At 31.1% G+C, this 26,342-nt stretch overlaps 4 protein-coding genes, 1 long non-coding RNA gene and 1 other non-coding gene across 23 annotated transcripts in view; 2 read left to right on the top strand and 4 right to left on the bottom strand.

Moving 5' to 3' along the window:
- Positions 1-1,078: 1,078 nt before the first annotated feature.
- LOC109504150 (small integral membrane protein 8) lies at positions 1,079-1,688 on the bottom strand. The gene is made up of 2 exons (XM_019842937.2): positions 1,462-1,688; positions 1,079-1,378 (listed from the first exon to the last, which is right to left on the bottom strand). Exons 1-2 carry the CDS (start codon positions 1,561-1,563, stop codon positions 1,220-1,222), a joined length of 261 nt encoding a protein of 86 aa, XP_019698496.1. The 5' UTR covers positions 1,564-1,688; the 3' UTR covers positions 1,079-1,219.
- A 2,349-nt stretch (positions 1,689-4,037) lies between these two features.
- Positions 4,038-7,934, bottom strand: LOC112589790 (uncharacterized protein DDB_G0288805-like). 8 transcript variants are annotated; one of them, XM_025304353.1, is made up of 6 exons: positions 7,742-7,933; positions 7,400-7,539; positions 5,765-7,246; positions 5,508-5,641; positions 5,246-5,410; positions 4,038-4,602 (listed from the first exon to the last, which is right to left on the bottom strand). In XM_025304353.1, the coding sequence occupies exons 3-5, from the start codon at positions 6,897-6,899 to the stop codon at positions 5,390-5,392; spliced, it is 1,290 nt and encodes a 429-aa protein (XP_025160138.1). In that variant the 5' UTR covers positions 6,900-7,246; positions 7,400-7,539; positions 7,742-7,933; the 3' UTR covers positions 4,038-4,602; positions 5,246-5,389. The 8 variants fall into 8 exon arrangements, with proteins under 8 accessions (XP_025160138.1, XP_025160132.1, XP_025160137.1 ...); XM_025304347.1 differs by having other exon boundaries at positions 5,508-7,246; XM_025304352.1 differs by having other exon boundaries at positions 5,246-5,407; positions 5,508-7,246.
- A 2-nt stretch (positions 7,935-7,936) lies between these two features.
- Positions 7,937-9,659, top strand: LOC105182710 (protein NDUFAF4 homolog). Of its 2 annotated transcripts, XM_019841231.2 has the most exons (6): positions 7,966-8,024; positions 8,126-8,170; positions 8,333-8,492; positions 8,832-8,923; positions 9,227-9,437; positions 9,512-9,659. In XM_019841231.2, the coding sequence occupies exons 3-6, from the start codon at positions 8,348-8,350 to the stop codon at positions 9,646-9,648; spliced, it is 585 nt and encodes a 194-aa protein (XP_019696790.1). In that variant the 5' UTR covers positions 7,966-8,024; positions 8,126-8,170; positions 8,333-8,347; the 3' UTR covers positions 9,649-9,659. The 2 variants fall into 2 exon arrangements, with proteins under 2 accessions (XP_019696791.1, XP_019696790.1); XM_019841232.2 differs by lacking the exon at positions 8,126-8,170 and having other exon boundaries at positions 7,937-8,024.
- Positions 9,660-9,796: 137 nt separating this feature from the next.
- Positions 9,797-26,342, bottom strand: part of LOC105182715 (xaa-Pro aminopeptidase 1) — a 78,649-nt gene continuing 62,103 nt past the window's right edge. For all 3 annotated transcript variants that reach the window (XM_011140360.3, XM_025304304.1, XM_025304305.1), the window contains 9 exons: positions 12,670-12,787; positions 12,070-12,448; positions 11,805-11,925; positions 11,300-11,663; positions 10,848-11,081; positions 10,583-10,746; positions 10,384-10,479; positions 10,055-10,286; positions 9,797-9,975 (listed from right to left, as the gene is read on the bottom strand). In XM_011140360.3, coding sequence (XP_011138662.1) covers positions 9,953-9,975; positions 10,055-10,286; positions 10,384-10,479; positions 10,583-10,746; positions 10,848-11,081; positions 11,300-11,663; positions 11,805-11,925; positions 12,070-12,448; positions 12,670-12,787 — 1,731 coding nt within the window. In that variant the 3' untranslated portion in view covers positions 9,797-9,952. The remainder of the gene's footprint in view (positions 9,976-10,054; positions 10,287-10,383; positions 10,480-10,582; positions 10,747-10,847; positions 11,082-11,299; positions 11,664-11,804; positions 11,926-12,069; positions 12,449-12,669; positions 12,788-26,342) is intronic.
- On the top strand, positions 10,901-15,005 carry LOC105182711 (uncharacterized). 8 transcript variants are annotated; one of them, XR_003113786.1, is made up of 6 exons: positions 10,901-11,074; positions 11,825-11,927; positions 12,013-12,124; positions 12,210-12,546; positions 12,706-12,783; positions 14,767-15,000. It is a non-coding gene; the product is annotated as an uncharacterized LOC105182711 (long non-coding RNA). The 8 variants fall into 8 exon arrangements; XR_003113783.1 differs by lacking the exon at positions 10,901-11,074 and adding exons at positions 11,357-11,528; positions 11,619-11,673 and having other exon boundaries at positions 12,013-12,546; positions 14,767-15,005; XR_003113784.1 differs by lacking the exon at positions 10,901-11,074 and adding exons at positions 11,357-11,528; positions 11,619-11,694 and having other exon boundaries at positions 12,013-12,546; positions 14,767-15,005.
- Positions 16,147-16,363, bottom strand: LOC112589793 (small nucleolar RNA U3). The gene has a single exon (XR_003113792.1). It is a non-coding gene; the product is annotated as a small nucleolar RNA U3 (small nucleolar RNA).

Raw genomic sequence — 26,342 nt, 5'->3', positions numbered from 1 at the left:
TTTAAAGTGATATTTCTCGAAGCAGTTTGTATGAAAACAAATGATTTTTTTTTAATAACAGCTGAAGACATCACCTTTCCAACGTTATATAATATGTAGATGGAAGTATTAATGACAACACTTTACGACGCTTATAACTCCATCTATTGAAACTCCGCACGAACTTTTGCACTCATCCAATAGATTTTTGGCTTATCCTGTATATGTATGAAATAATAATTTTGTTAATAAATCAAGATCAGTTTCTATATTAATCACAAACTAAGATTAACATAGAATAGTCATACGATAAAATAATAATTATAGAGGAACATTCTGTGTTAATATGTTAAATTTCCAATTTAAATAAGTATAAACAAATATATATATTGATATATATATTGTATAACAAATATATATATTGATATATTGTAAAAGAATCTAAATTTTTGGATTATATATTCACATATTATATATGCTTATATAGTATATATGTCTGATTTAAGTGGATGTTTTAAACAATTTTTTTGTATCTAATTTTCTAAGACATAATTAAATATATCTACTTAAATCAAACATACTGTATATGTATTTATTAATTTCTACAGTTTTTATAATATAATGTTAGGCAAAGTATGAAAAATAATATTAACAATAATGTTAACAATATCAACAGGATAAATAATTTTAACAGGAAGTATCATTTTTATTACATAATGTATTATAAATTGTGATTCAGTAAATAAAATTTAGATAAAAATTTTATCTCAAAATATATATTTAATTTATATTAAATTTACTTAACAAACGCAATATTAAATTTATTTTATTTATATAACATACCTATTAGTTGTAATTTCCTACTCAACAATGTTACTGTTATATAATATGTGCATTATATAACATTATTTTTATATAATTGAGTAGAATATTACAATTATCACGGTATGTTACATGTTACATTGTGTTTGCTGGGCATTTGAAATATATTTATTCAAATTCTATCAAACCATAGTTATTATATGAAAATTTAATTGTTATAAATAAAATTTTCTCTCTCTATATAAATCTCTATATAAATTAAATATATAAAAACAAATAATTTGTTGATACAACATTAAAGTATAATGTACAATTATGTTAGACTTATCAGACTTACATAAGATATATGTATATTAGAATTTGCTTAAAATAATTAGTTACAAAATGTTGTAACAAACTGGTCATTAGAATTTCTTATTCAGTCTGTCCATTTAGACTCTTTCCTTACTAATACTACTGTATTGTCTGATTTAACCATAGCTTCATAACTGTTCCTTTTATGATTGCGATTCATGTAAAACATATATCCTGAACAACCCAACATTGTTATAATACCGAAAATCATGATAGCTCTGTTCTGCAGGTAAAATGAAAAGTTAGCTTTAACAAAATTCTTCTCGATCAATTTTATAGCTATATTCAACATTATTATAACCTTACCGGCTTAATATATAATTCATAATTGACTGCACGAAATAACATAGTACTTCGTAATGATCGGAGGCCATCACCTGGAACCATTTTACGCACATTTTTACTCATTTTTACCCTTTCAAAACTTGGAATCCAATATTCAATAAATATATTATAAAAGATTTATTTAGATCTGTTTTTTCAGCTGAACTAGTGCTGCCTGGAACTGGTTTAGTTTAGGCTGCATTCCGATATTCACTGCCAATATTAAAAATATATACTTTATGTCACATATATTATAGATTTTCAGTACTAGCAGTGAATATCGGAACGCAGCCTTAAGCCAGCAGCACACGGTGCTTGTTTTCGTGCTGGATTGCTTGCTGGATGAAAATACTGCGTTCTGATTGGTACATTTCCGAAGATGGATGGAAATGCACCAATCAGAACGCAGTGTTTTCATCCAGCAAGCAATCCAGCGTGAAAACAAGCACTGTGTGCCGCTGGCTTTAAGCGTGAACAGTAAAGGCTCGTCTACATTAGCTGTAAGAGTAAGGCTGTAAGGTTGCAAGACACGAAATGAAATATTTTCATTCGCTGACAGCTTACGTTACAGCTTTACAGCCTTACTCTTATAGCTATTGTAGACGAGCCTTCAGACCGTAAACAAATTGACCAATCACAATCTAGCATCTCGAAATATACGAATTGTGATTGGTCAATTTGCTTACGGACTTACGGTTACGACTAAAACTTTTGTATGTGCAATGGCCTTAAGGCCTGATCTACAATACGTGTCGTAAGTTGTAAGCCGTAAGAATTGGCGAATCACAGTCGATTATTATAAAAATAATCGGCTATAATTGGTCAGTTCTTACAGCTTACAACTACGACATGTATTGTAGAATGACCTTAAGGTTGTAAGCGTAAGCAGTAAGAAATGGACCAACCATAATCGATTATTCTTATAATCATCGATTGTGGTTAGTCTATTTCTTACTGCTTACTCTTAGAACCTTATTCTTGCAGCCATTGTAGATAGGCCTTAACACATAACACATAAGAGAATAAACCAATTAAAGCCATCACACGTAGAAAAATTTTAACCGTAACCGTAAGGTTGTAAGAAAACTGACCAATCACAGTCGACCCTTTCTCTTGTGACATTATAATAATCGACTGTGATTGGTCAGTTTTCTTACAACCTTACGGTTACGGTTAAAATTTTTCTACGTGTGATGGCCCTTAAGGCTCGTCTACAATAGCTGTAAGAGTAAGGCTGTAAGGCTGTAACGTAAGCTGTCAGCGAATGAAAATATTTCATTTCGTGTCTTGCAACCTTACAGCTTTACTCTTACAGCTAATGTAGACGAGCCTTTAGCTTTCTTTATTTCCCTCCTCAGGACAGAAATGAAGAACTCTGATTGGCTGATTCTCTTATGTGTGTATATTATGCGTTATGCAGAAGTCTGTGGCTGAGTTCCGATATTCACTGCCAGTATTGAAAATATATAGTTTGTGTCACGTATACTATAGATTTTCAGTACTGATAGTAAATATCGGAACACAGTCTGTGCTGTGGTCCTTAAGGCCCATCTACAATGGCTGCAAGAATAAGGTTCTAAGCGTAAGCAGTAAGAAATAGATCAACCACAACCGATTATTATAAGAATAATCGATTATGGTTGGTCCATTTCTTATTGCCATGTCTATGTAAAGAGCCTGAAATCAAAGAGCCGCAAACTGTCTGCTAGGCAGGGGAATCTTTTTCCTCGCAAACATGGCGTCCCTTCGCGCGAAGTTCGAAACTAATATCTGAATCTCGTAAATGTATTAGTGTGATTATTCAAATAAAATTGAAATAAATTTACATAATCGTTTGAGAACGAACATAAGTTTTATTGAAAACAGTTATAATAATTATATATTATAACAATTATATTATAAATTATAATAATTGTATTGAACATAATTATCTTTTAATAATTACATTATATTATTATTGCTGTTACTAAAATGTAGGTTCCCAGACAGCACATAATATTTACAAAATATTTTAGAAATATAGATCAAATATTTTATAGTTATTGTAATGTTCAACATTCTCTGCTATGAAAACAATTATAATAAATATGTAAAAATATGTCTGCAAAATATGTTTCATAAATCGATTTATAAGTCATAAGTTGTTTCATAAAAATATTAATGAAAAATGGTTTTCTTAAATATTTTTAGATATTTATTATAATCTTTTTCATATCTGAGAATCTCGGACATTACAATATTTATATATTTCACATCTATATCTCTAAAATATTTTGCTAACACTGTGTTCTATCTGGGTTATTGCATTCAATAGAAATTTCTTGTGACAACAATTAGACTAACATACTAAAAATAAAAACAGAATTACTTTACTCAATATCGTTGGAAGTCTCTGCTGACTAATAATAAAGTTTTATTTATATGCTTTTGCCTAACAAACGCGAGCCCATGCTGAAACTACCAAATTCTGAACCGGATTCTTTTCGTTCTTCATGACCAGTGAAAATTTTTAGTCGCATTTGAATGAATCTCTTCAGAATAGCTGTTGCAAGATTGTGACACTTTGGTATAGCGGAAGCATACAAATTTGGAAACTCCTTCATTATATTTGTCAAAAATATGTCTGCATTTTTACGGACAGATGTGATGACGTGCTCAACACCTCTAAAACATTCTTCTGCTTTCACGATCAGAGTGAAAATTTCATCGGAAACTTGTACTTGAGAACAATTTGCATAGTTTGTTTGGCGAGTAAATTCACTTTCTGGATGAGCCTGAGGATCCTTATGAAGTACAGCTGAAGAACATGTAGAACAAATTAAGTCTAACTTTGTAACTGTAAAAACTTGATGAACCACATAGCCTGCTACTCTGTACAGCACTTTATTTTCTTTTTGTGGTACTGTGAAAGGTAGAATTATAAAGTCTCTTGGCCAATCTCCATTGTTATTCAAAGCAGTATCCAAAGCAGCAAATTTCAACTCTTCAAAGATATTAATAAGTATTTCTCCCTCTGTCTCAAAGTCATAACTACTTCCAGGTACTTCCCTCAAAAGCATTGAAATAGTAGTTTGTCTTAGCCGTTGCGTTACTTGAAGTGGTGTAGGTGTTGGTCTGCGATACCTTATGACAGAGAAAAGATTTTCAATGATATCTTGAGTAAGTCGACCAGTAAACAGAAAGTCATAACCAAGTTCATTCAGGCACAATTCAGCAAGATCTGAAATAGTCTTAGTCGAAATTTTAATTGCAGTCTGTACAGGTTTCCAACCTCCTGATATATACATATGTTGGAACACATCCATTGTCAGTTTAAGAATAGTAATAGCTTGTTCATAAGTCTCTGTATTTCTTTTACTTAAAGCAGATAAGAGGGATCTGCAAGTGACATAACGGAACCATTCATGCATTAATAGCACCATCCAAGCTGTTGTAACCATTTCAGGGTCACCTCCTTCCATAAAAGCGATATTAAACAAGCTAGCAGCAGTACGATGATTAATGACTCGTCTCGCGACATTTAACTTCATCTTGTCAAAATGATTGCATTGCACATCACTCCTCTTTAATTTTGGAGTTATTCGCCACATATCTCCACTTTGATAATCAATTAGGGCAAAAATATGAGCCACTTTTACTGCTGAAGAAGGCAGACCTTGTTTTTCAACAATTCGATCAGGAAGATGTATAACTTTATTGTTTGTCAGCATTTCTTTGAAATTTTTAAAAGCGTGCACAACATCAGCCATAACAAACATTTTCTGACCTTCAACACATGGATGGCAGAAGCTGTTATTCAGTATCTGCGGACCCACTTCTATTCCCAGGGCTTTCCATACATTACGATTACCCATGTCGCAAGTCAGAACACGAACTGTTATTCCCACTTTGTACGACTCACGTACAATTTCTAGACAGCGATCTTTGACTGCTTCAGAAAAAAAAGAATTTCCAGTGAAATCATAGGCTACTGGTTGTTTCCACCGGACAGCTAGTCCTCCTAAGATCCACACCATGATTTTACTTGCCTTTTCCTTTAGCATTGATAGGGATACCTCAGTCCGCCATTTCTCTCTTGTATCAGGATATTGAAGCTTTAACTGTGAAGTTACTTTTGGTTTTGCTCCTGGTATAGTATACCAACCTATGTATGACTTGGTTCCTGCATTGTAATCAATTTTCTTCTGAATTGCCATCTCGTCAAAAATAAGAACGCAGTCTTTGTTTATAGTTTTCATTGAGCTTATTTTTTTATGAAGAAGCTTAAAAATGTCATGCAACAAACCAGGCGAGAACTGTACATGTTGAAGTTTAAATTGAAGAAGATGAACAGACGGCAAAGGCATTTGTAGCTGTGACTGTAATTGATATCCAGTGGTGCCAGATGCAAAATGCAACTGTAAAGTGATTTGTAATGTCTTATTTGTCCATTTACTGCCGCGACTCGAACTCAAACATAGAGCATTAAGCTGATCCTCCCCAAAGCGAGAAGACAATTTGTTCTTAAAAGATGATAACTTTTTCTGCCAATATGTAGCTAATTTACGTAAACTGTCAACTTTTCTTTTCAGGACACGGTTTTGCTGTAAAATACTATCAAGTTTCAAAGATGGATTCAATGTAGGTTGAATATCAATAGATAGAATTTTGGATTGTTTCAGCATAAGTTTCCGACAATTTTGAATAAAATAATTTTTACATTCTACGGTACTGGTATTATATGTCATACAACTGTTTACAATATTAGGATTACGACTGGGACTTCCTTCTATTATAGAATTATCAGGTATTGTATTATCAGGTATTGTATTATCAAATATTATATAACTATCAGATCCAGTCATGTTTCTCACTATTATATTGTTATTAATAGATTCACACTCCGAATTTCTGCTATATCTTGTAGTACTTATCACAATGCTACTCTTTGAATTAACATTACTTTTAGATTTCCCACATTGTTCAACATTTTCATATATGGAGTTTGTCAATGTATGAATGTTATTACTTTGACTAAAGTCCCGTAGTTCCGCTATTGCACTTAGACCAGTATTATTATTTGTACTTTGATTATTATTATTAATACTTTGGTTAAAATCAGTTCTTGTTTGGACTTCATTCATCTTACTTGCTATCAATGGTACCTTACATTCTCTAAGAATCACATTCATATTCGCACTACAATGTGTTACTCCTATCTTATGACTCGACTGATTATCACAGTGCATAATGCTAGAAGGTACTTGACATTCGTCAAGGTCTCTATTCATATTCGTATCACAAGATGTTACTCCTATATTATGACTCGACTGATTATCGTATTGCACAATGCTGGAAGGTATTTTACATTCACTAAGGTCCACATTCATATTCATATCACAATGTGTTACATTATGACTCGACTGATTATTACAATGCATATAGCTAGAAGATACATTTCTTTGAGAAGTGGACTCTATCGCAGTTGGTCGAGGAACCAAAGATGAAACGATCTGTCTTCTTAAGGCTATGGGACATTGTGTCTTATGTATACTTCTTTTTTTGGACGTCCTCTTTTGATGCAAAGTTTTTCATTCTCTTTATTACTTGTCTTTTTGTTCCTATTCTGTAGATGTTTTGGTAGTCCTGGATGATCTTCTAAAGGATTAAAAGTTTTATTATTGACCTGCAAAGGTTTGACATTCCTACAAGTATTTGAGCAGTTGCAAAAAATTATAGGAATAAGGCTTCGAGTATTTGTTTGTAAATCTTCTCTGCTGAAATGTTCCTACAATATAAGATAAGAACCATAAAACAAAATCTTATGACATAACATCTAAACATATATATTTTCTAAAGGAAACAACTATTTTATAATTTTATAATTGCATTCACAAGATAAAATTCATTTCCCATAGTACTTCTGTTTAATTTTTCTAACCATTGTTGCCGCAGATGAGGAATACAAGGGCACCTCCTGAACTTTATCCCAGTACTATACTTATTTGAACAATTATTTGCACTACATACTCGTACCATGATGCAAATCAATATTTAAACACCGCAACATAACTACAAATACTGCAAAAATAATAAAGTAATTACATAATTTGAAATTATTCTTATAAATGTTTCATGCGACAGTAAATAGCCATCAAATCTCTTTAAGGAAATACAATAAAACAAGTTTGTAAAAGGTTATATTCAAATTCCAGCAAGTTTTTTAGACAATGTATTTACATTAGAAACATGTTTCAAAAGATTTAATATAAAATCCATTTACTTTGTATTCTTTGATAGACACACTCTTATTTTTCTGCCTTCACATTTTAATGTAAAATAACCTCGCAACCTTCTTATCTAGCAGACAGCTAGCGAACTGTACGATTTTTCTTCGCAAACATGACGTATTCTGACGTCATATAGTACAGCCAATCAAAAACGTGGAGCAGTTTGCGGCTCTTTGATTTCAGGCTCTTTATGTCTATGGTATAGGAGAATGGCGTAGGGGCTTAACTCCCACGGGCCCAGAGCCATCTATTGAAGGGAGGAAGGAAGGTCTATGGGTATGACAAATTTCTTAACCTAAAAACTATCACTTTTCAGCATTTCTTTTATTCAGCAGACTTTTATATTCAGACTTAAGAGCGACATTTTAAATTTTCAGATTTATGTTTTGCGCATTAAAATATACAATATTCCAAAGTTTCAGGTAAATCGGTAACCCGTCTCCATATTTACCAAAAATTTTTATATGATCATATCTTATTGATTGTAATATTTAGTTTTATAATCATGTCAGATACATTGCAGTTAAAATTAATAGAAATGTTAAGTCAATTTATATTAATATTTATTACATTTCATTTTTCAGTAAGCTGTTTTGATAATGGGAGTTCTTTATTCAAAGTTGACGCGACCTATTCGCACGTTCAATATTGCAAACCGTGCGGAAGCAATTATTTCGCAAAAAAAACCAATTCCCGCTCCACAATATGCATCTACTGAAAAACAAAAGAAGTTGATGGATAAAGGTAATATGAGATCAACATGTAAGGTCAAATGCAGCAATGGATAGAGACTGGCCTTGATACTTTTAACGCAGTATTGTTATAATGTTAATTTAATTTTTAATGTGTATATAAATATGCAAATGGTTGAAAATAGTAGTAGTGTATTAAAACAATCATTGTAGTTTTTATAATTAATTAATTAATATAATTATATTAATATAATATAATATAAATTAAATATAATATAAATTAATTAATATAATTAATTAAAAAAGTTCTCTAATTTAAAAATGACAATTATGTACTCTTCTATTCTCTTTCCTGGTTGTTTTTTCCTTAATATTTTATCTTTATTTTTAGTACATCCAGGATTCTGGGAAAAACATTATCAGAAAAATATGCAGTTAGACCAACGATTAAAGGATGTCTTTATAACATCAATAGATCCACAAGTATATATTCTTTATTTTTGTATTTTTAGGCTAAACATATTATATTTTATTAGATTCAGCAAATTATTACATATATTTTTGGGAATTAACATAAATTAGGTTTTATAAAATATCAGAATGTTAAAATAAGTTTTATTGCTTTAATTTACTAGCTATGTTGTGATATTTTAAAAGAATTTTTTAGGTTTTTTCTTGTTATCAATTTTTTAGTTTATTTACTATTATAAGGAAAAATATTAAAATATTTCGTATATTATTTTTTGTGTATATTATTTAACTTAATTTTTATAATATTTTATAAAGGTAAAACCAGAAACAGAGTCAAAACTTTTACCTCAGAATAGATACAATATAAGTGATCTTAACTTGGATTACTATGAGCCTGCAGTAATACCTGAAGGGAAATGTACATTGAACCAAGCTCTCACATTTATTTCTCAGCATAAAACAGATCCTATTAAATATAATAGTGAAAATATAGCTGTTGAACATAAAATAGATAAAGAAGTAATAGGTACATATAACTTTATTTATTTTTAATGAATTCAATTTAATATTAACATTTACTAAATACTTGAATCTTTTCAGATGATGTATTGAAACATTTTAAAATTTATGTTAGTATTGTACCAGATGCACCAGATGAACCTTTATCAGATCCATTTCAAGTTATCCTGGATCAATCGTATGAAAAATATCAGAAAGCAAAGAAGCTTAAAGAATAAATTGAGGAAAGTAATACATATATACAATATATATAATATGTATAGAAATAATAACATATGTATAGAAAAATAATTTATTAAATGTTATTTCTCTGTTTCACTCTTCAAATTAAGTTATGTATAGAAATAATAACATATGTATAGAAAAATAATTTATTAAATGTTATTTCTGTTTCACTCTTAATTTTAAATTAAGTATATACTAATCTATGTTGACATTTGGAAATGGTGTATATTACAATAAAAAAACTATGTATATTTTTTAAAATATTTGATAATCAATGTCAACAATCTGCTTTTTAGATTAGATGTGCATTTTCGTGAAATCTGCAAAAGAAAGTCAATGTGTTATTCTAACATCGATAAATAATTTTTATGAAAGAAATATACTTTGAATATTATTTACTTTCTATAGCATGATAAGCGGCAATGATTGCGACTAAAATATGGAATGGCCTGGAGGCGGACGGCGTCGAATGAGAATAATCAGTAAAAAAGCTTTGACTGTTTGAACTTATTTCTGGAATGGTTGCAGTCTTCAACATCATCCAGTAAAATGCTTTCATTTTCAATCTTTTCTTCAACTCTGTACCAACTTCTTCCCGTATGCGTTTATTATAATTATTCAGCCAACGTCGCTGTATATAATATAAGCATTAATAGTGGCATTTATTATTGAAATGCAATAATATTAAACTCAAAAAAGTTTTGGAATAAATTGTAAGTAGAACTTACGTGCAATGGAGTTAACATATCGACATCAATAAGTTTCGGTTCGTAAGGAACCAGAGTAACATCTCTGAATTTCAGAAATTGTTGTTTACCATGTGTCTAGAACAATTAATAATTAGCAATTAGTAGTTAGCAATATCATAGTCATTATATTACTATTATTATTATATAGTCTATAATTAAAGGTGTACTAAATACGTACTGATTTGTTAGCAGGGATCACTTCAATTATATTCTCCAAACGGACCCCAAAATCGCCCTCTTTATAATATCCCGGTTCATTGGATAGGAAAAAACCTGGCATCAGCTTGATAGAACATCCAGTGACTAAATTGTTGATGTCAAAATATGACACGCTGATAGGCGCTGCAACGTGTATTGTTCCACTAAAATGGCTTTTATCGATTGCATTTCGTATCCTTTTTCGCGAAGCAAGGATTTATACAAGAAAACTGTCGATTACGAACATTCATGAACTGAAGAGAAGTGGCCGATTCCATGACCAGTCCCATGCATATAATCGTAACCGATGTTCCATAATGGTTCCCGTGCGACAGTATCCAATTGGCCTGTCGTTAGACCATTGGGAAAAACCAGAGATGACAATTGAATTGAACCTATTAATACTCTCGTATAGGCTTTCTTCTGCTCATCAGTCGGATCGCCGAAATGAAGAGTTCTGGTTACATCGGTGGTACCATCTACCAAATAATTTGACGTTATTTCCTTTTTATATCTTTATTATTTAACCAGTGAAAAAAATGCGAGCGAAAGAGAGAGAGAGAGAGAGAGAGAGAGAGACTAAAAAAAAGTTTAAGTGAAAAAAAGTTGCAAGTTTTCGGATTTATCAAGTTTTCAAGTCTTAAATTTGAATTTTATTTTTTGGTAGAAGAAAATTAAAAATTTCAAAATTTCATACCTAAGTATTGTCCTCCGGAATCTACCACTAAAGTGGACGTGGTCCCGATTTTAATGTTAGTTAAATTAATCGGTTCGTAATGCGGCATAGCACCATGCGGTCCATATCCTACAATCGTTGGGAAAGAGATGCCTTTATTGTCATCTTGCTCGTAACGGAATTCATTTGCTACCCTGGCCACTTGCATTTCGTCCCATCCTTCGGAGTCAAATTCGTATTGTTCTTCCATGTAAGCCAGGAAATCGCACATTGCTATTGCGTCTTTTAGATGAGATTTTCTCATACCTGCCGCTTCAATTTTATTCTTCTCTGCTCGTAGATCAATTATGGGTGAAGGTTTAGCCATTCTTTTCTCTGATGGGATCTGGGAAGATGTATATATATACATTTTATATGTTAGCTATATTCATATATCTTTATTTAATCTTTGTTCAATTTCTCTTTCAATAAAAACTAATTAGATCCATATTATATCTTATTAATTTAAAAATAGAATTATACTTACGGAATTGTATATTTCTTTAGATGCACCCAACGTATAGCAGCAAGGTGATGGAAGCCAGATAGTATTCCAAGCTTGAGACATGGTCCTCAAATCATGCCAAATAGATGTGTAATTATGCCACCTGTAATAATACTAATTAGTCACTTTTCGAATCTGTTTACTTTTATTATGAATCACTATACATATATTTTTTATTTCACTTTTCAAGATTAATATAATGTTGGACGAAGAGACTATCCTGAAAGTTTTAATTTATATCACTCACTTGACGCAGTTCTTATGATAGCAGGAATCGGTCTTCAAGTGTATATCAATAGCCCGTAAGATCTTTTGTCGAGATACATAAAGATGCACAGATCCGTGAGTGATAATTGCGTAAGACCTCAGAACAGGCGTGTGTGGCAGATCGTAGCCGCGGATGTTGAAAAGCCATGATATCTCGTCCAGAGCGGTGACGACGAGTGCATCGGCCGACTCAAGTACCATTTCCAGCCGAATACGTTGGATCTTCTCCTGCCATGGTTTGCCCGAATATTCATCTGTTAGCGGATATGCTGCATGCGGATTGTACTCAGGCCGACCCACCTGCCAGATCAAGTCCACCAGGTCGTTACCGATTGCGACCAATCTTACGGGTGAATTTTCTAAACATGAACAGGATTGTTAGTTGCGTAATGAAGAAAATCTACTTGGATTCGTCATGATAGTTGAATCTGCTTCGAAACTTTAAAGAAGAGCTGAAGTATGCATCTATTTTATAAACAACGGTTTTCTGAATATAACAATAAGCGCAATTTCTTTTATGTAAATTATATTATTAGATAGGAAAAATATTGCATGTAATGTTAATCGAAAAACTCCTTACCCAAATCGTCTTTCCATGTCTGCCATATGGATGCAGGTATCAATTTTGGATTAGCACCGATACGCACTTCTGTCTGATTTTGAAATTCATGCATTAACCACTCCGCTATCGATGGTACCTATAAAAATAATGAAAAATGAATGAAATGTTAAGATTTTGTTATTACATATCTATAATTTTTAAGTTTTGTCGTTAATTCATGGACAATTAGCAAAACTTATTAATAAATATCTTTATATGTTAATAGGATTCGTAAAATATATGTAAGGCAGTTAAAGACTTGTCTTTTATTCCTTTTAGAAAAATTACTAAATTTATTCCCTTTTATAATATGTTCGGTAAATTTTTAGTTCAGCATATTGATAGATCTCTATGAAATGAAATTTAGCGATTTCTATACTCTGCGCGTATTTAGTGTCACTCATTAGACTATATAAGAAACTGAAATAAAGAAGACTACACCTATATAACAGGCAATTGTAACAATATTGTTACAATGTTGCAATATGATATATTGTAATGTAGTAATATTGTAGAGATATACATATGCATATATGCATATATAAATATATATATATATATATATATATATATATATATATATATATACCCATGTATATAGGATGTCCCATTTTAATGTCCCATCCCAAATAACTCTTTAGTATTGAAGTTTCAAGAAAAATGATCTGAATAAAAGTTGCAGAGATTTAAGTGAGCTATCTTATGATGACCTTGACTTTGACCTTGACCTCTATTTTCAAGGTCATTTGAAGGTTAACTTGCGTTTTTAAAATGGGAACCCTTATTTTTTATTACACTGTTTTTCCTACTAGTTAATTTGAACAACTTTTGTCTAAAACATTTTTTTATTTGTCTAATATTTTTCGAGATACGAGGAAAATTTGATAACTTTTTCAATGTTTAACTTACGATATCTCGCTATTTGTCGGAAGAAAAAGTGGTACTAGACTTTCTTGCTTTATTTAGTCTGAAGAATATATTGTTACAATAGCACCCTGATTTTTGTTAATTTGATGATTTGAAATTTCCAAAAATCAGTAAGTTCAGTATTGAAGTTTCAAGGAAAATGATCTGAATAAAAGTTGCAGGGATTTAAGTGAGCTACTCTATGACTTCTATTTTCAAGATCATTTGAAGGTCAACTTGCATTTTTTTAAATGGGAACCCTTATTTTTTATCACACTTTTTTTCTACTAGTTAATTTGAACAACTTTTGTCTAAAACATTTTTTTATTTGTTTAATATTTTTTTAGATATTTGAGGAAAACTGAATCTGTACTGTATAAATCAATACTGAAGAGTTATTTAGGGTGGGACATTAAAATGGGACACCTTGTATATACCCAATATATATATATATATATACCCAATAAACATAATGTAACATGTAACATACCTGTAAATTTTTACTCAATAATGTAATTGTTATATAATGTAAACGTTATATAATATATAACAGTTATATTATTGAGTAGGAAATTATAATTAACAAATATATATTACATTATGTTTGCTGAATATATATTCCTTACGGAAAAAATACTCCAATATTAAATATCTATACTCAATTATTCGAATTTACCCTCAAATATGAATATATACACTCAAATTTATATGTACTCATTTGGGTATATTTGAGGATAAATTCGAACAATTGAGTATAAACATTCAATACTTGAGCGTTTTTTTTTCGTAAGGGATGTCTTTACAATATTGTACTGCAATACGCAATGTTGCAACATTGTAGCAAATATATATACATACATACATATATATATATACATATATACATATACACACACACACACACACACACACACACACACACACACACACACACACCACACACACACACACACACACACACACACACACACACACACACACACACACACACACACACCACACACACACACACACACACACACACACACACACACACACACACACACACACACACACACACACATATATACATATATATATATATATATGGATATTATTTAGAAATGATTTACCTTTGCTTTGTACAAGTTGATATTGTGTTTTTTATGATAATATTCTTGTTTTTTCCAGTTTGTTACATAATATTTCAAATCGGCCCTTACTCGAAGATTGAGTTTCATAACTATTGAAATTGTGGTAGCAGCTACGATTGGAATGTTCTAACTATCGATTATGATGGACAATAATCGAATAACAAGACTTTGTTCACATTAAATCATGTTTATTAACTCTAGATCAATAACTTATGAATTTGAGTAATGTAGTAGTTACTAATTCTTCGTCTGTTAAACTACGAAATAAAATACATATTTTTTTATAATTAAAATTTTATTTATCTATAAAATCCTTACACATAAAAGATATGAGGAACTTTAAGGGGATATTTTAAAATAGTAAACTAAATATTACATTCAATTAGTACAGTTCTTACAAACTGAAACTGTGTGCTCATTACAAAAATAGCTTGATTGTAAAGTTTACAGAAATATTTTGTTATCCTATACTATTTTGGTGATGACAAATGCACGAATACTGCTTGCGATATAGACAGGAGGAATTATAAGCGTACCTCTCTGCTCAAAATATTTTCTATGTATAGTCTTGTGTACAAATCTCGATAAAAGTTGTTCTTCAAAAACCAACGAGATGCCTAACAGACAACAAGTTTAACGAGACGCAAAATTAGAGATATCTTTTGATTTAATAAAGTGTGTCTATGTAACATCAAAGGTTATTAGAATTTGATTAAACATATAGATCAGAGCTCGGCAAAATGTGTACGCGACAGCCGATTTTCGACTATCTTCGCCCACCGCTATTCCCTTTACCTCGCCGCTCCGCGCGCTGCTCACAAGCCGCTCGAGTCTCAGGAGCGTTGTTTCCAATAGTTTTCTACGTCACCCATGAGGTACTATTATTAACGCGTTTTTTTTTAAGTGGTATCCCCAGTAAGCCTAATTCACTGATGACTGTAACAACCCGTAACTAATTGAACAGAAGCGAAATAAAATATGTTAAATGAAGAATATTCAATTCGATTTTCGGCGTCTTTTATTGGTAAGAGTGGAAACGTCAATTTGGATATTGCATCCAAAGTAGCGAGCCGCATGACATGGCAAGGAATCATCGCTTAAGGAAGAACACTTCTCATTTTTTATAAACTTCATTTTTGAAAAATGAAGAGGCCTACTGAGGATACCGCTTTAAAAAAAAACGCGTCAACAATAGCACCTTATGGGTGACGTGAAAACTATTGGAAACACGCTCCTGAGGCTTGAGCGGCTTATAGAGCGCGGAGCGGCGAGGTAAAGGGAATAGCGGTGGGCGGAGATAGTCGAAAATTGGCCCGTCACGTGCACGTTTTGCTGAGTTCTGATATAGATGATTAATGATAAAAGTAATACGAACATACTTAAAAAATCTTAACTTTGAAGAATTTCATACGTAAAGACCACTCAGAATGCTTCTTTTCCCTGCCCTTTATAAATAATATAAAGGGTTGAACGATCATCGATGACTGGACTCTCGTAAACGCGTACGAAGTGCCGGTCGTCCTCACGCTCAGGAAAAAAAGCTTTTGCTCCTCATCGTGGTTGAATCTACTTCCGTGTTAGGGAAGAGGTGTAAGAACAACTCCTACAGAAATGATCCTGAGAAGTATGATCTTGGTTTTTCTAGGCTTATACTCTTCTATATATATTGAATTGTATCAAGTTTTAACTGCGCGAAAGAAATCTTCCAAGTTGCCATCTAGCGGCTTATAAAGTAGTTAAGATCATCGCACACAAAATGACATAGATGCATATGCATAGGTCGTAAGATCGTCTCGACCATAGACATAATATACCTAGGCCGAATTCATAGGCCGGTATTCATAGTCGAATCTTATATTTAAGATCGTCTTGAGTTTATCTTCAGATGCTATGGCCGGTATTCATAGTCAGGTCTTATATTTAAGACCGTCTTAAGTTCATTTTCAGATACCCCATAGCCAATGAAATGATTTGTATAGCATCTGAAAATAAACTTAAGACGGTCTTAAATTTAAGATCCGATTATGAATACCGGCCTATATAAATTACTTCATTGGCTACGGAATATCTGAAAGAGAACTTAAGACGATCTTAAATATAAGACTCGACTATGAATACCGGCTATAATTGGATCTTATATTTTAGATCGTTTTAAGTTTATCCATCCTATAAGAATGTAAGAGGTGCGTTCCATTTAACACCCACGACGATCGTGTCGCCCTTTAAGCCGTTCCACTTATACCCGTATTCATAGTCAGGCCTTATATTTGAGGCTTTCTTATATCATCTTTAGATGCTGCACGGATTATTTTATTGGCTACAGACCATCTGAAAATAAACTTAAGGAAGCTTTAAATATAATGGAGGATTCACACTACGTCCGATGTCCGACGTACGACGTCCGACGTCCAATATATTGCCAGTATTAGCAACATTATTCTGTCCTTATTGTTTATAAAAAGATGAACGAAGATAGACTACACTGGCAATGAATATAGAGAAAATATAGAGAGAGTTTTCTAGGGACTTTACGTGATAACACCAATAATTCTCATTGTACGAAAAAGTTCATTTGAATCCAACTTTTGGATACGATAAATCATATCGAATTATATAAAAAATAGTATAGACATAATGGATATAATGGATGATATAGTAAGTAAAAATATATTGTTGCTATCATGGGAAAACCTACTATATACATGTTCTAGTTAATTGAAGATATTTATATTATGATTTAGAATTCAATTTTACATATGATCGCATAAATATCTTCAATTAACCAAAAAAAGGTACATAAGCCAGCGGCTCACGGTACTTGTTTTCGTGCTTGCTGGATGAAAATACTGCGTTCTGATTGGTACTTTTCCGAAGATAGATGGAAATGCACCAATCAGAACGCAGTATTTTCATCCAGCAAGCAATCCAGCACGAAAACAAGCACCGTGTGCCGTTGGCTTTAGCGCTCGTGAGCGTTCACGGCATGTAATAGTGAACAACTTTAGATCGTTCACATGACGCTCACAATGCTCGCACTGAAGAGGTGGGTCAACGTGAGCATTTACCACTGAAATATACAGGGTGTCTCAGAACTTTGGGACACGGGCTCCGTAAGGACATAGAACTAAGTGAGAAGAACAAAAAAGTCCTGTACCATAATGTGAAAATCGTAATAGTTTTTTAGTAATAACCGCATAAAGTTTGACGTTTTCCAAGCCTATCGCGGCCTATAGACGCTCCACGGCAAGCTGTGTGCGTAGGGGCTTGAGCGATAACGCGTCTCGCGCTGACTGTCGCGATGGCGTCTTAATGCTTTGACGCTGCGCGACGGTCAGCGCGAGCTGCGTCTATACTGGAACGAGCGCTAGGCCTGAGGCACGAATAGAGAGAGAGAGAGAGAGAGAGAGAGAGAGAGAGAGAGAAAGAGTCACTGAGTCTCTAAAATACTACTGTGTCTTTATCTAGTACAGTCCGAATCAAAAGCTAAATTGGTTTCTATATACATATCTATAAGCAGGGTTCGTTTGACGTTGCAAATGCTATATTTTTTCATTTTCTATCAACAATCTTTTTATAACTTTTATAATTTCTCGCTCTTCTTTCACTCTTTCACTCTTTACTTTCAGCGACTAACTTCTTCTTGACTATACCTCCTTATCCCCACTCTTGACGTCACTATAGGCCAGACAAGGATAAGAGAGGAACCAGCGGCGCGATTCTTTAACTCGTTATTGGAGTTAACGACACTTTCGTTATCATTGCGCAGCTTTTGTATACCGTAGAAAAGTTGCGTAACGATAACGAAACTGTCGTTAACTCCAATAACGAGTTAAAGAATCGCACCACAGGGAACCTTTCTCTCTATTCGCATGCAAACAATAGAATCGTACGCCAACGCTCGTTCCAATTAATATATATTTCAGTGACATTTACTCATAATACACTGTTTTGCGCGCTTTTTATAAGTAAAAGTGTTAGGTTAAGTTAGTATTTGTGGAATGTACAATTGTATTGTGTTTACAACACATTAAAATGGAGAAAATTTCTTTATACGATAAAGAAAATGATCAAATATATGATGTAATGTTGTCTCCAGAAGATGCATGTCGTGCTACTTCAAGTAAGATAAAAAAACTTCAATTAAAACATAATTGTAACGATTTAATAATAGATAACCCTATAAACTTTGTATTATATTTTATATTAAATATGTTGCTGTAAAGAAAATTTATTCAAATGATTAGTGTTTTGCTTCAATAATTATACAACCTATTCTATTCAATAGTTTGTTGCATAATTTAATTTCCCATGAATAAATCACATATTTTCTAATTTTATGTAGATCTCATATTTGCTACAATCTACCCTCATGAAAAAACACCTAATATTGGGTGTAAAAATATCCTCAAACAAACCCTCAACAAATAAGGGTAAATTCGGATCTTCAATTGGTGTCAACACGCAAATGAAATTTAACCACGAAAAGAATCATCAAATGAGGATACTCTCAAATGAATGTAATTCCCAAATGGGACCCAGCAAGTACAGAATATAATTATTATATAACATAGGAGTAACATGTAATATAATATATGTTATACTCTAGTTATATTGAGGTTATATAATTTGGTTTCATAGTTGTAATATAATTGTGTTATATATCTGTTACACTGTTTTGTTATAAGCTAGAGATAACATTATAATAATATAACAGTAATGTAACACGTTATATAACAGTAATTACGTCCATATTACATTGATGTTATACTCGATGTTATATTGATGTTATACAACACAACTATTCATGCAATCCATTAAAAGCTGCAAATGCTTTCTGTTGCGAATAAGATGTATTCCGATAGAGAAAGAAATAGCAAAGCGGAACAGTAACAAATAAAAGAAATGGTGGAAAGCTAATCAATCAGAAATTCTGTTCCGCTTTTTTGTAGTTGCTTTATTTTGTAGTTCTATGTTATCATGTATTTGTAATGCCTTCATCGCGCTTAAGTAGATCATATTGCCTATTTATATTGATGTTTATATGCATACTGATATGTATCCCTACCAAAAAGTACATCGAATCCACGTGGAATACATTTGTTGCATTCACGTGGAATCTACAAAACCACACGGATTTCACGTGGACACAACGTTCCTATTTTCGTGCAGATATCCGCACTTATACTATTTAAATGTTTAAGAACACTTGTATATTATACAAAACTCACATAGAGAAAAATTTCCTTAAGTTTAATATTCTTACTTGTTCGATTTTGAGTTGTTTTATTAAAATATATTTTTACAATATTATTTTTAAAAATAAAAATTCTATTTCATTGAAGAAAACCATGTTGATAAAAAACAAGATTTTAGGCAATGTTTCTCAAAAGTTCTTTTAGATTTAGTAATAAAAATTTTTTATTTAAACTTCCTTGAATTTGTTTCAAACTATTTCTTTTGTGGGTTAACCATTATAATACTCTATTATTCCATTATTAGTAATTTTGAAACATAGTCTATACTGATATTTGTCGTATATCGAATGTTGTTGCGTTGTTTTAATTTTTGACATGAAAGGTATAATATTCTGTGAATACTATAAGGACACATTATATAAGCACAAGTCATAAGAACATCGTTGGAGTCATTGGGATAACTGCGTGCTACTCGACTGTCAGGTTAAGCAAAGCCTAATTGCATGGTCAGTACATGGAGGGGTGACCGCTTGGAATCGAAGCTATCTTACGGACGCAAGACGCGAGAAAATTAGGAGTAAATTTTTTACTTAACAATAATATTACAGTTATATAATATTTTAAGTAACATGTGATATTTTTGTTATATAACTGCAACTTTCTATGAGTGGGAAGTTACAACTAACATGTATATTGTTTGTAACGTACACGTTATATTACGTGTTACATTTCGTTACATTACGACAATGTAACTGTTATATAACTGTGTTTACTATAATAATAATATAACAGTAATGTAACACGTTATATAACAGTAATTACATTCATATTACATTGATCATGGACGTAAGAATATATGAACGGAGCATAGTGCTGTGAGGGTGGTCCATGAAGGGTGAGGAGAAAGAAATGTCTATTATAACGGATATGAGAGACTAAGATGGCGACAGTTGCTAATATCACGGAATGTTATATATTTCAACATCTTAAAAGAAATAAAGCTTTTTCACTCAAAAGGCTCGTCTATAATAGCTGTAAGAGTAAGGCTGTAAGGTTGCAAGGCACGAAATGAAATATTTTCATTCACTGACAGCTTACGTTACAGCCTTACAGCCTTACTCTTACAGCTAATGTAGACGAGCCTTTTGAGTGAAAAAGCTTTATTTCTTTTAAGATGTTGAAATATATAACATTCCGTGATACTAGCAACTGTCGCCATCTTAGTTTCTCATATCCGTTATAATAGACATTTCTTTCTCCTCACCCTTCATGGACCACCCTCACAGCACTATGCTCCGTTCATATATTCTTACGTCCATGATCAATGTAATATGAATGTAATTACTGTTATATAACGTGTTACATTACTGTTATATTATTATTATAATGTTATCTTCAGCTTATAACAAAATAATGTAACAGATATATAACGCAATTATATTACAATTATGAAACCATATTATATAACCTCAATATAACTAGAGAATAACATATGATATATTTGCAGATTTCTATATATTACCTAGACTGCTAATACCGGCCACACAAGTGAAGGCGCAAAAGTGGAAGGCAGCCATCTTTGAAAGGACGGATTGAAACGACACATACTATAGTATTTTACCTCTTCCATAAAAGAAAGGGACAAAATCCTGTGAAAATATGAAGATGCATATATCGTAAATTACATTTCGAAGTTCTTTTTGAAGAAAATTTTATAGTCTATATTATATTAGGTATAAATCTTGAGTCAAATTTTTCTGAAAAAGAATATTTTGGAATTCGATGCTAATATATTTTAATTAACATTATTTTAATGTCATAATTTCTTATTTAATATCATTATTATGCACAACGTATATATTATATTGCTCTAACATTGTTGAATAAGAAATTATAACATTAATATAATATTTCTGTTGTTTAATATTTAATAGTAGCTATTTAACGTTATATATGGTGAACGTTTGACAATAAAATATTAATTTTTTTTAAGATATTTTATAATTATGTGATATATTTGAGATATAAAAACATTAATTAATATTCAAGTCTTTTCTTCTATATAATTATCAAACTGTACTTTTATTTGTATTATTGCATACAAACAATTAACATAAAATTTTAACTTAAAATAAACATTATAAAAAACATTTGTTCTTATATTAATTGTTATATCTATCTTATATCTCTCCGTTAATCATCATTCGGCTCCAAATAAAATTAACTTCGTTAACTTATGTCTGCGCTGTAAAAGTAATAAAATTTCATTTGTATAAAATTTCCCAAAAGACAATAATTTAATATTTATAAATTTATGTGCAATTGATGCAATTAGTTGTAATTTATGTGCTCTGTCAAAATGAAAAATATTACAGGTAAGATGAGAAAATATTGTTTTTCCTAATGCAAATTGATGTTTGATATACATTATAATGTTTTCGTATAAATTCTTTACAACTTTGTGAAATTATTTGTTTGAATTAACAACACATTTTCAGTACATTCGACAATTTTTACTACGTCTATAGAAGGCAAAATTAATCCACTATTATTAACAAAATCAGTGAAAGTTGAAAAATAAAATTTATGATAGTATGATCTGTCAAATTATTTGCAATTAAGCTTTGTCTGCATGAATTACATTCAATTCTTTCTAACATTTTTCGTGCGATGTAACCAGAAATGTAATATAGAATGTAAGGTTAAAGCCACTACTTTCTGGAAAAATAAAATTTTTTTCTATTAACTGCAGATCTATTATTTCTTCTTCTATATATTCAATTTCATTTTTTGAAAGGTTTTTTTTAATAGTCCATTTTATTGGAAATATAGAACCTATTGCGTCACATCCAATACACTAATATTACTATTTATTGAAGTAGAAATGGCGTTTTTCATCAAAATTTGTCGTACAGCATACTTATACTGTAAGACATTAGGATTATTATTAAATCCGTGTCTGCTCCGAATCTTAGAAAAGAAAATTTCTAAAAAATCTTGGGAGAAATGGTAAGTAAACAAATATTTCAAATGATTTTCTGTTAACATTTCTTCTGCAATTAACAATACGGATTTTATTGATAAAGCAAATCCAATAACAAATGTTCTTCGAGGAGACTTATGTAAAGGTATTTCTTCTTTCGTTTTTAAAGAGAATAAATAATTTGCTTTATTTTCGAAAACGTTTTTTAGATAAGATAAATCGGACAAAAAGATTGGTTTTTTACGTCCTTTTGCAATTGGGCTTCTAGAATTTAGAAAATCAAAAATATAATCTATATTTTCAATTCAGCGGTAACTTGACTGTTTTGAAATTCTTTGACACCATTTTGTTCTAAAAATTTAATCGCACTAGCCACAGATGCACTCAATGTTTGTACAGCATACCGAACTTTCATTTTGTTCTGTTGCCAGTTAATGCAAGCGGAATTTAATTTATTTTTCAACTTTAATGTCATATCTGTTTGCAATTTATGTAATTTTTTAATGAAATCCATTTAATCGACTCATTAGAACTTTGTAATTCTTCGTAATCGCCGATACAATTTCGTCCTAATTTTACCATATGACATGCATCCAAGATGGCATATACCTTATATTTTTGCATAGGATGTAGAAAATAAGGTTTTATTTCTTGATAAGTTGCCGTATTAATACGACAACCTAATTTTTCTAATGTCGTACGATTAGTGGATGATCCGTCACATGTAATATTCCAAACTCTAATTCCTACTTCAGATAACATTTTTAATGCAGTCGTAATTAATTGCGCTTGCATATCTGCATTTATTTTATTTATAAAAAAGTGGGAGATTGGCCACTTCCACTGACCACCTATGTGCACAAGAAGAAACATTAATGCTTCCATAGCTTCCTCTGAATCTTTTTGTAAGTTAATGCCACTCCCAATTTCGCAATACCCTTGAAATTTTCGAGTGCAAGGATCCCAGATTATCTGTTTTCTTATTACCATTAAGTTGAAAACTAAACTGCAATGTTTATCTTTAACATCAAATGTTTGCAGATTTTTCAAAACATCTTCATAGGAACCTGGTTCAGCGGAAACTGATATCATTCAATTTCTAATCGAAGAAAGATGCGGAAGTTTTAACAATCTCCTGAGAAGAATAAAAATTATCAATATTAAACAAAATTTTATTTTATAGCTACGATATATTAGATATACCTATTTTGTGGTGTCAAATCTATTGAATTAAAAATCTTTATCAATATTGAATATGAAAGAAATAAATGTTTCGTTGTATAAAAAATAATAATCATGAGAATAAGAATATATCCAACTTGGCAAAATTTTTCTATTAAAAAATAATATAATTATTTAAATCTTGAATAAAAACTGTTCTGAGTTACATAAGAAATTAAAAGAGCTCTAAGGTCTTTTTAATATTGCTTCAGAAGAACTTATCATTCCATTGATTATTAAATATAATTACATTTTCATTAATGTCAGAAACACTACTTCATATAATATAGAATTAAGTTACAAATTATTAGCAATCATGCATTAAAATCTTTCATCCATGGAAAGTATTAATATTGAAATCAATGAGAAGCCATGTAACATAGCATATTCTTAACAATGTAACATAGTATAGGAAGAAAATATTATGCACTTAAAATATATAAAATTGCAAACATTTATAATGATGTTATTTTAAAGTAACATGCTGACAAAAAAACCGGACTAAAGCAATTATTGAAAATACATGCATGCATGCAAACCTGATATAGTTACATGCTTTTGGTGAATAACAGTACAAGGTTAATGCAAACTGTTTTATTGCAGGTGTGTAACGTCTACAGGTCTATTTCTATTATTCATTTCATTTTGAAATAAATGTAAGGGCAGACCTTCAAATTGTTCTAAGAACTGCATCATATTATTCTCCAATAAATTTTTGTCTTGCAAGCTGTGGAGCAATTGCGACATGTTAAATATTTTCTTTTTTAGGCGAAGTATTTTTTGTTGCAGCATTTTATACTTTAATTGTCACTTTGTGGGACTCTTCATTTTCTGTCTTCCACATGTAGGCTTGCTAGATTTCTATATTTCTATTTTTTTATTACAAAATACCTATTCATTATCTGTAAATATTTTTCTATTATTTAACAAAATATACAGATTGTTATAATTTTATCACTCTATATTCTTTTTTATATGTCTGCAGTTATCATAAAAAGATTCTTATAATTACATTTATTTTGATTTAAGTATATTTAATATGTTTTTAAATAAACCTTTTGATCTATGCTCCTCTTCACTAATTTTATGTTGTATTAATTCTTCTCCGTCAATATTCTCTTTATTTGTTTCTTTTGATAAACTTTCAGTTTCTACTTCAGTTTCTACAGTTGATATGTCGTCTATTTTTAATATTTTAAATTTTACATGCTTTAATTTTACATACATCGATATTATCCATGTTACTAAGATTATTATAAACTAAGATCTTCCCTATAAAAACAAACTTTTATTTATATCACTATATTAATTAAAGTAATTAAACATAGCTAAAATAATTAAACTTAGCTAAAACAATTACACAGTTAAACAATAATTTTTGCTTGTTTTTTACCTTCTGTATATTTTATCTTCTGTCGTGCAGAATGGTTACTTTTTATAAGCATGGTTCGAGCAGCGATTGACAATGTATGGAATGGCATCTGGTCGTAATAATTTTACATTGCAATTTGGTCTATCTAAATAATCACTTTTTTTGAAATGTTTATTGCATACTCCATTCCATTTAAGTGGGTACCAATTTTCCAATTCCACAGCATTCACCCAATGTTTACATAATTAAACATTTTTTAATGGAAAACTAAATTGAATAAATTATTACACGTTACGTCAAGTTGTGGTTATTTTATGAAGCAAAAATTAGAAAAAAATATATTAGAGTTTATATCAATAAATAGCAGAAAATCATAAAAAGAAGGTAATTTCTTTTCTACCTTAAATATAACCTTATTTACATTTCAGTACAATTTATATTTTTAATATTTCATAAACTTACCGAAATATTTGAATGTTGCTTCCTGATTTGCGGGAAGCTTTACAATTTACAATGGCACATGTCATTGACATAATTATGTCAATTAACGCACAAAAATTTCAGAAATTTATTTGGTCACTTACACATTGCCACTGCAGCATATCTATGTGATCCTTTCAAAGATGGCGGATAGTATTTCTGGTTTCACAGAAACCAGTATTAAACCAGAGAGAAGAAGGAGAGAGGTCACGTGTCGCTTTTAACCGTGCCCAGTATGAGGCGCCCTCTGCACAACCGTGCACATGAACCACGATGCCAATGGCCACGACTCTTTTCTGATTTCCCCCACCACGCACGCACTCATAGCCGGCTCAGTCTATCGTGTGGATAGACCACGTGCT

This window comes from Harpegnathos saltator, unplaced genomic scaffold, assembly GCF_003227715.2.
Source record: "Harpegnathos saltator strain DR-91 unplaced genomic scaffold, Hsal_v8.6 scaffold60, whole genome shotgun sequence".
NCBI lineage: Eukaryota > Metazoa > Arthropoda > Insecta > Hymenoptera > Formicidae > Harpegnathos > Harpegnathos saltator.
This window is presented reverse-complemented; position numbering and strand designations above follow the sequence as displayed.

What these genes read in the sequence shown, in the direction of transcription:
- LOC109504150 (XM_019842937.2), bottom strand. Translation starts at nt 1,563, where the DNA reads ATGAGTAAAAATGTGCGTAAAATGGTTCCAGGTGATGGCCTCCGATCA. An exon ending in ATGAATTATATATTAAGCCG is followed by an intron (nt 1,379 to 1,461) that starts GTAAGGTTATAA and finishes TTTTACCTGCAG; the next exon opens with AACAGAGCTATCATGATTTT.
- LOC105182710 (XM_019841232.2), top strand. Translation starts at nt 8,348, where the DNA reads ATGGGAGTTCTTTATTCAAAGTTGACGCGACCTATTCGCACGTTCAAT. An exon ending in AAAGAAGTTGATGGATAAAG is followed by an intron (nt 8,493 to 8,831) that starts GTAATATGAGAT and finishes CTTTATTTTTAG; the next exon opens with TACATCCAGGATTCTGGGAA. An exon ending in TAACATCAATAGATCCACAA is followed by an intron (nt 8,924 to 9,226) that starts GTATATATTCTT and finishes TATTTTATAAAG; the next exon opens with GTAAAACCAGAAACAGAGTC.
- LOC112589790 (XM_025304347.1), bottom strand. Translation starts at nt 6,899, where the DNA reads ATGCATTGTAATAATCAGTCGAGTCATAATGTAACACATTGTGATATG. An exon ending in TATCAATGCTAAAGGAAAAG is followed by an intron (nt 5,411 to 5,507) that starts GCAAGTAAAATC and finishes TTTTTTCTGAAG; the next exon opens with CAGTCAAAGATCGCTGTCTA.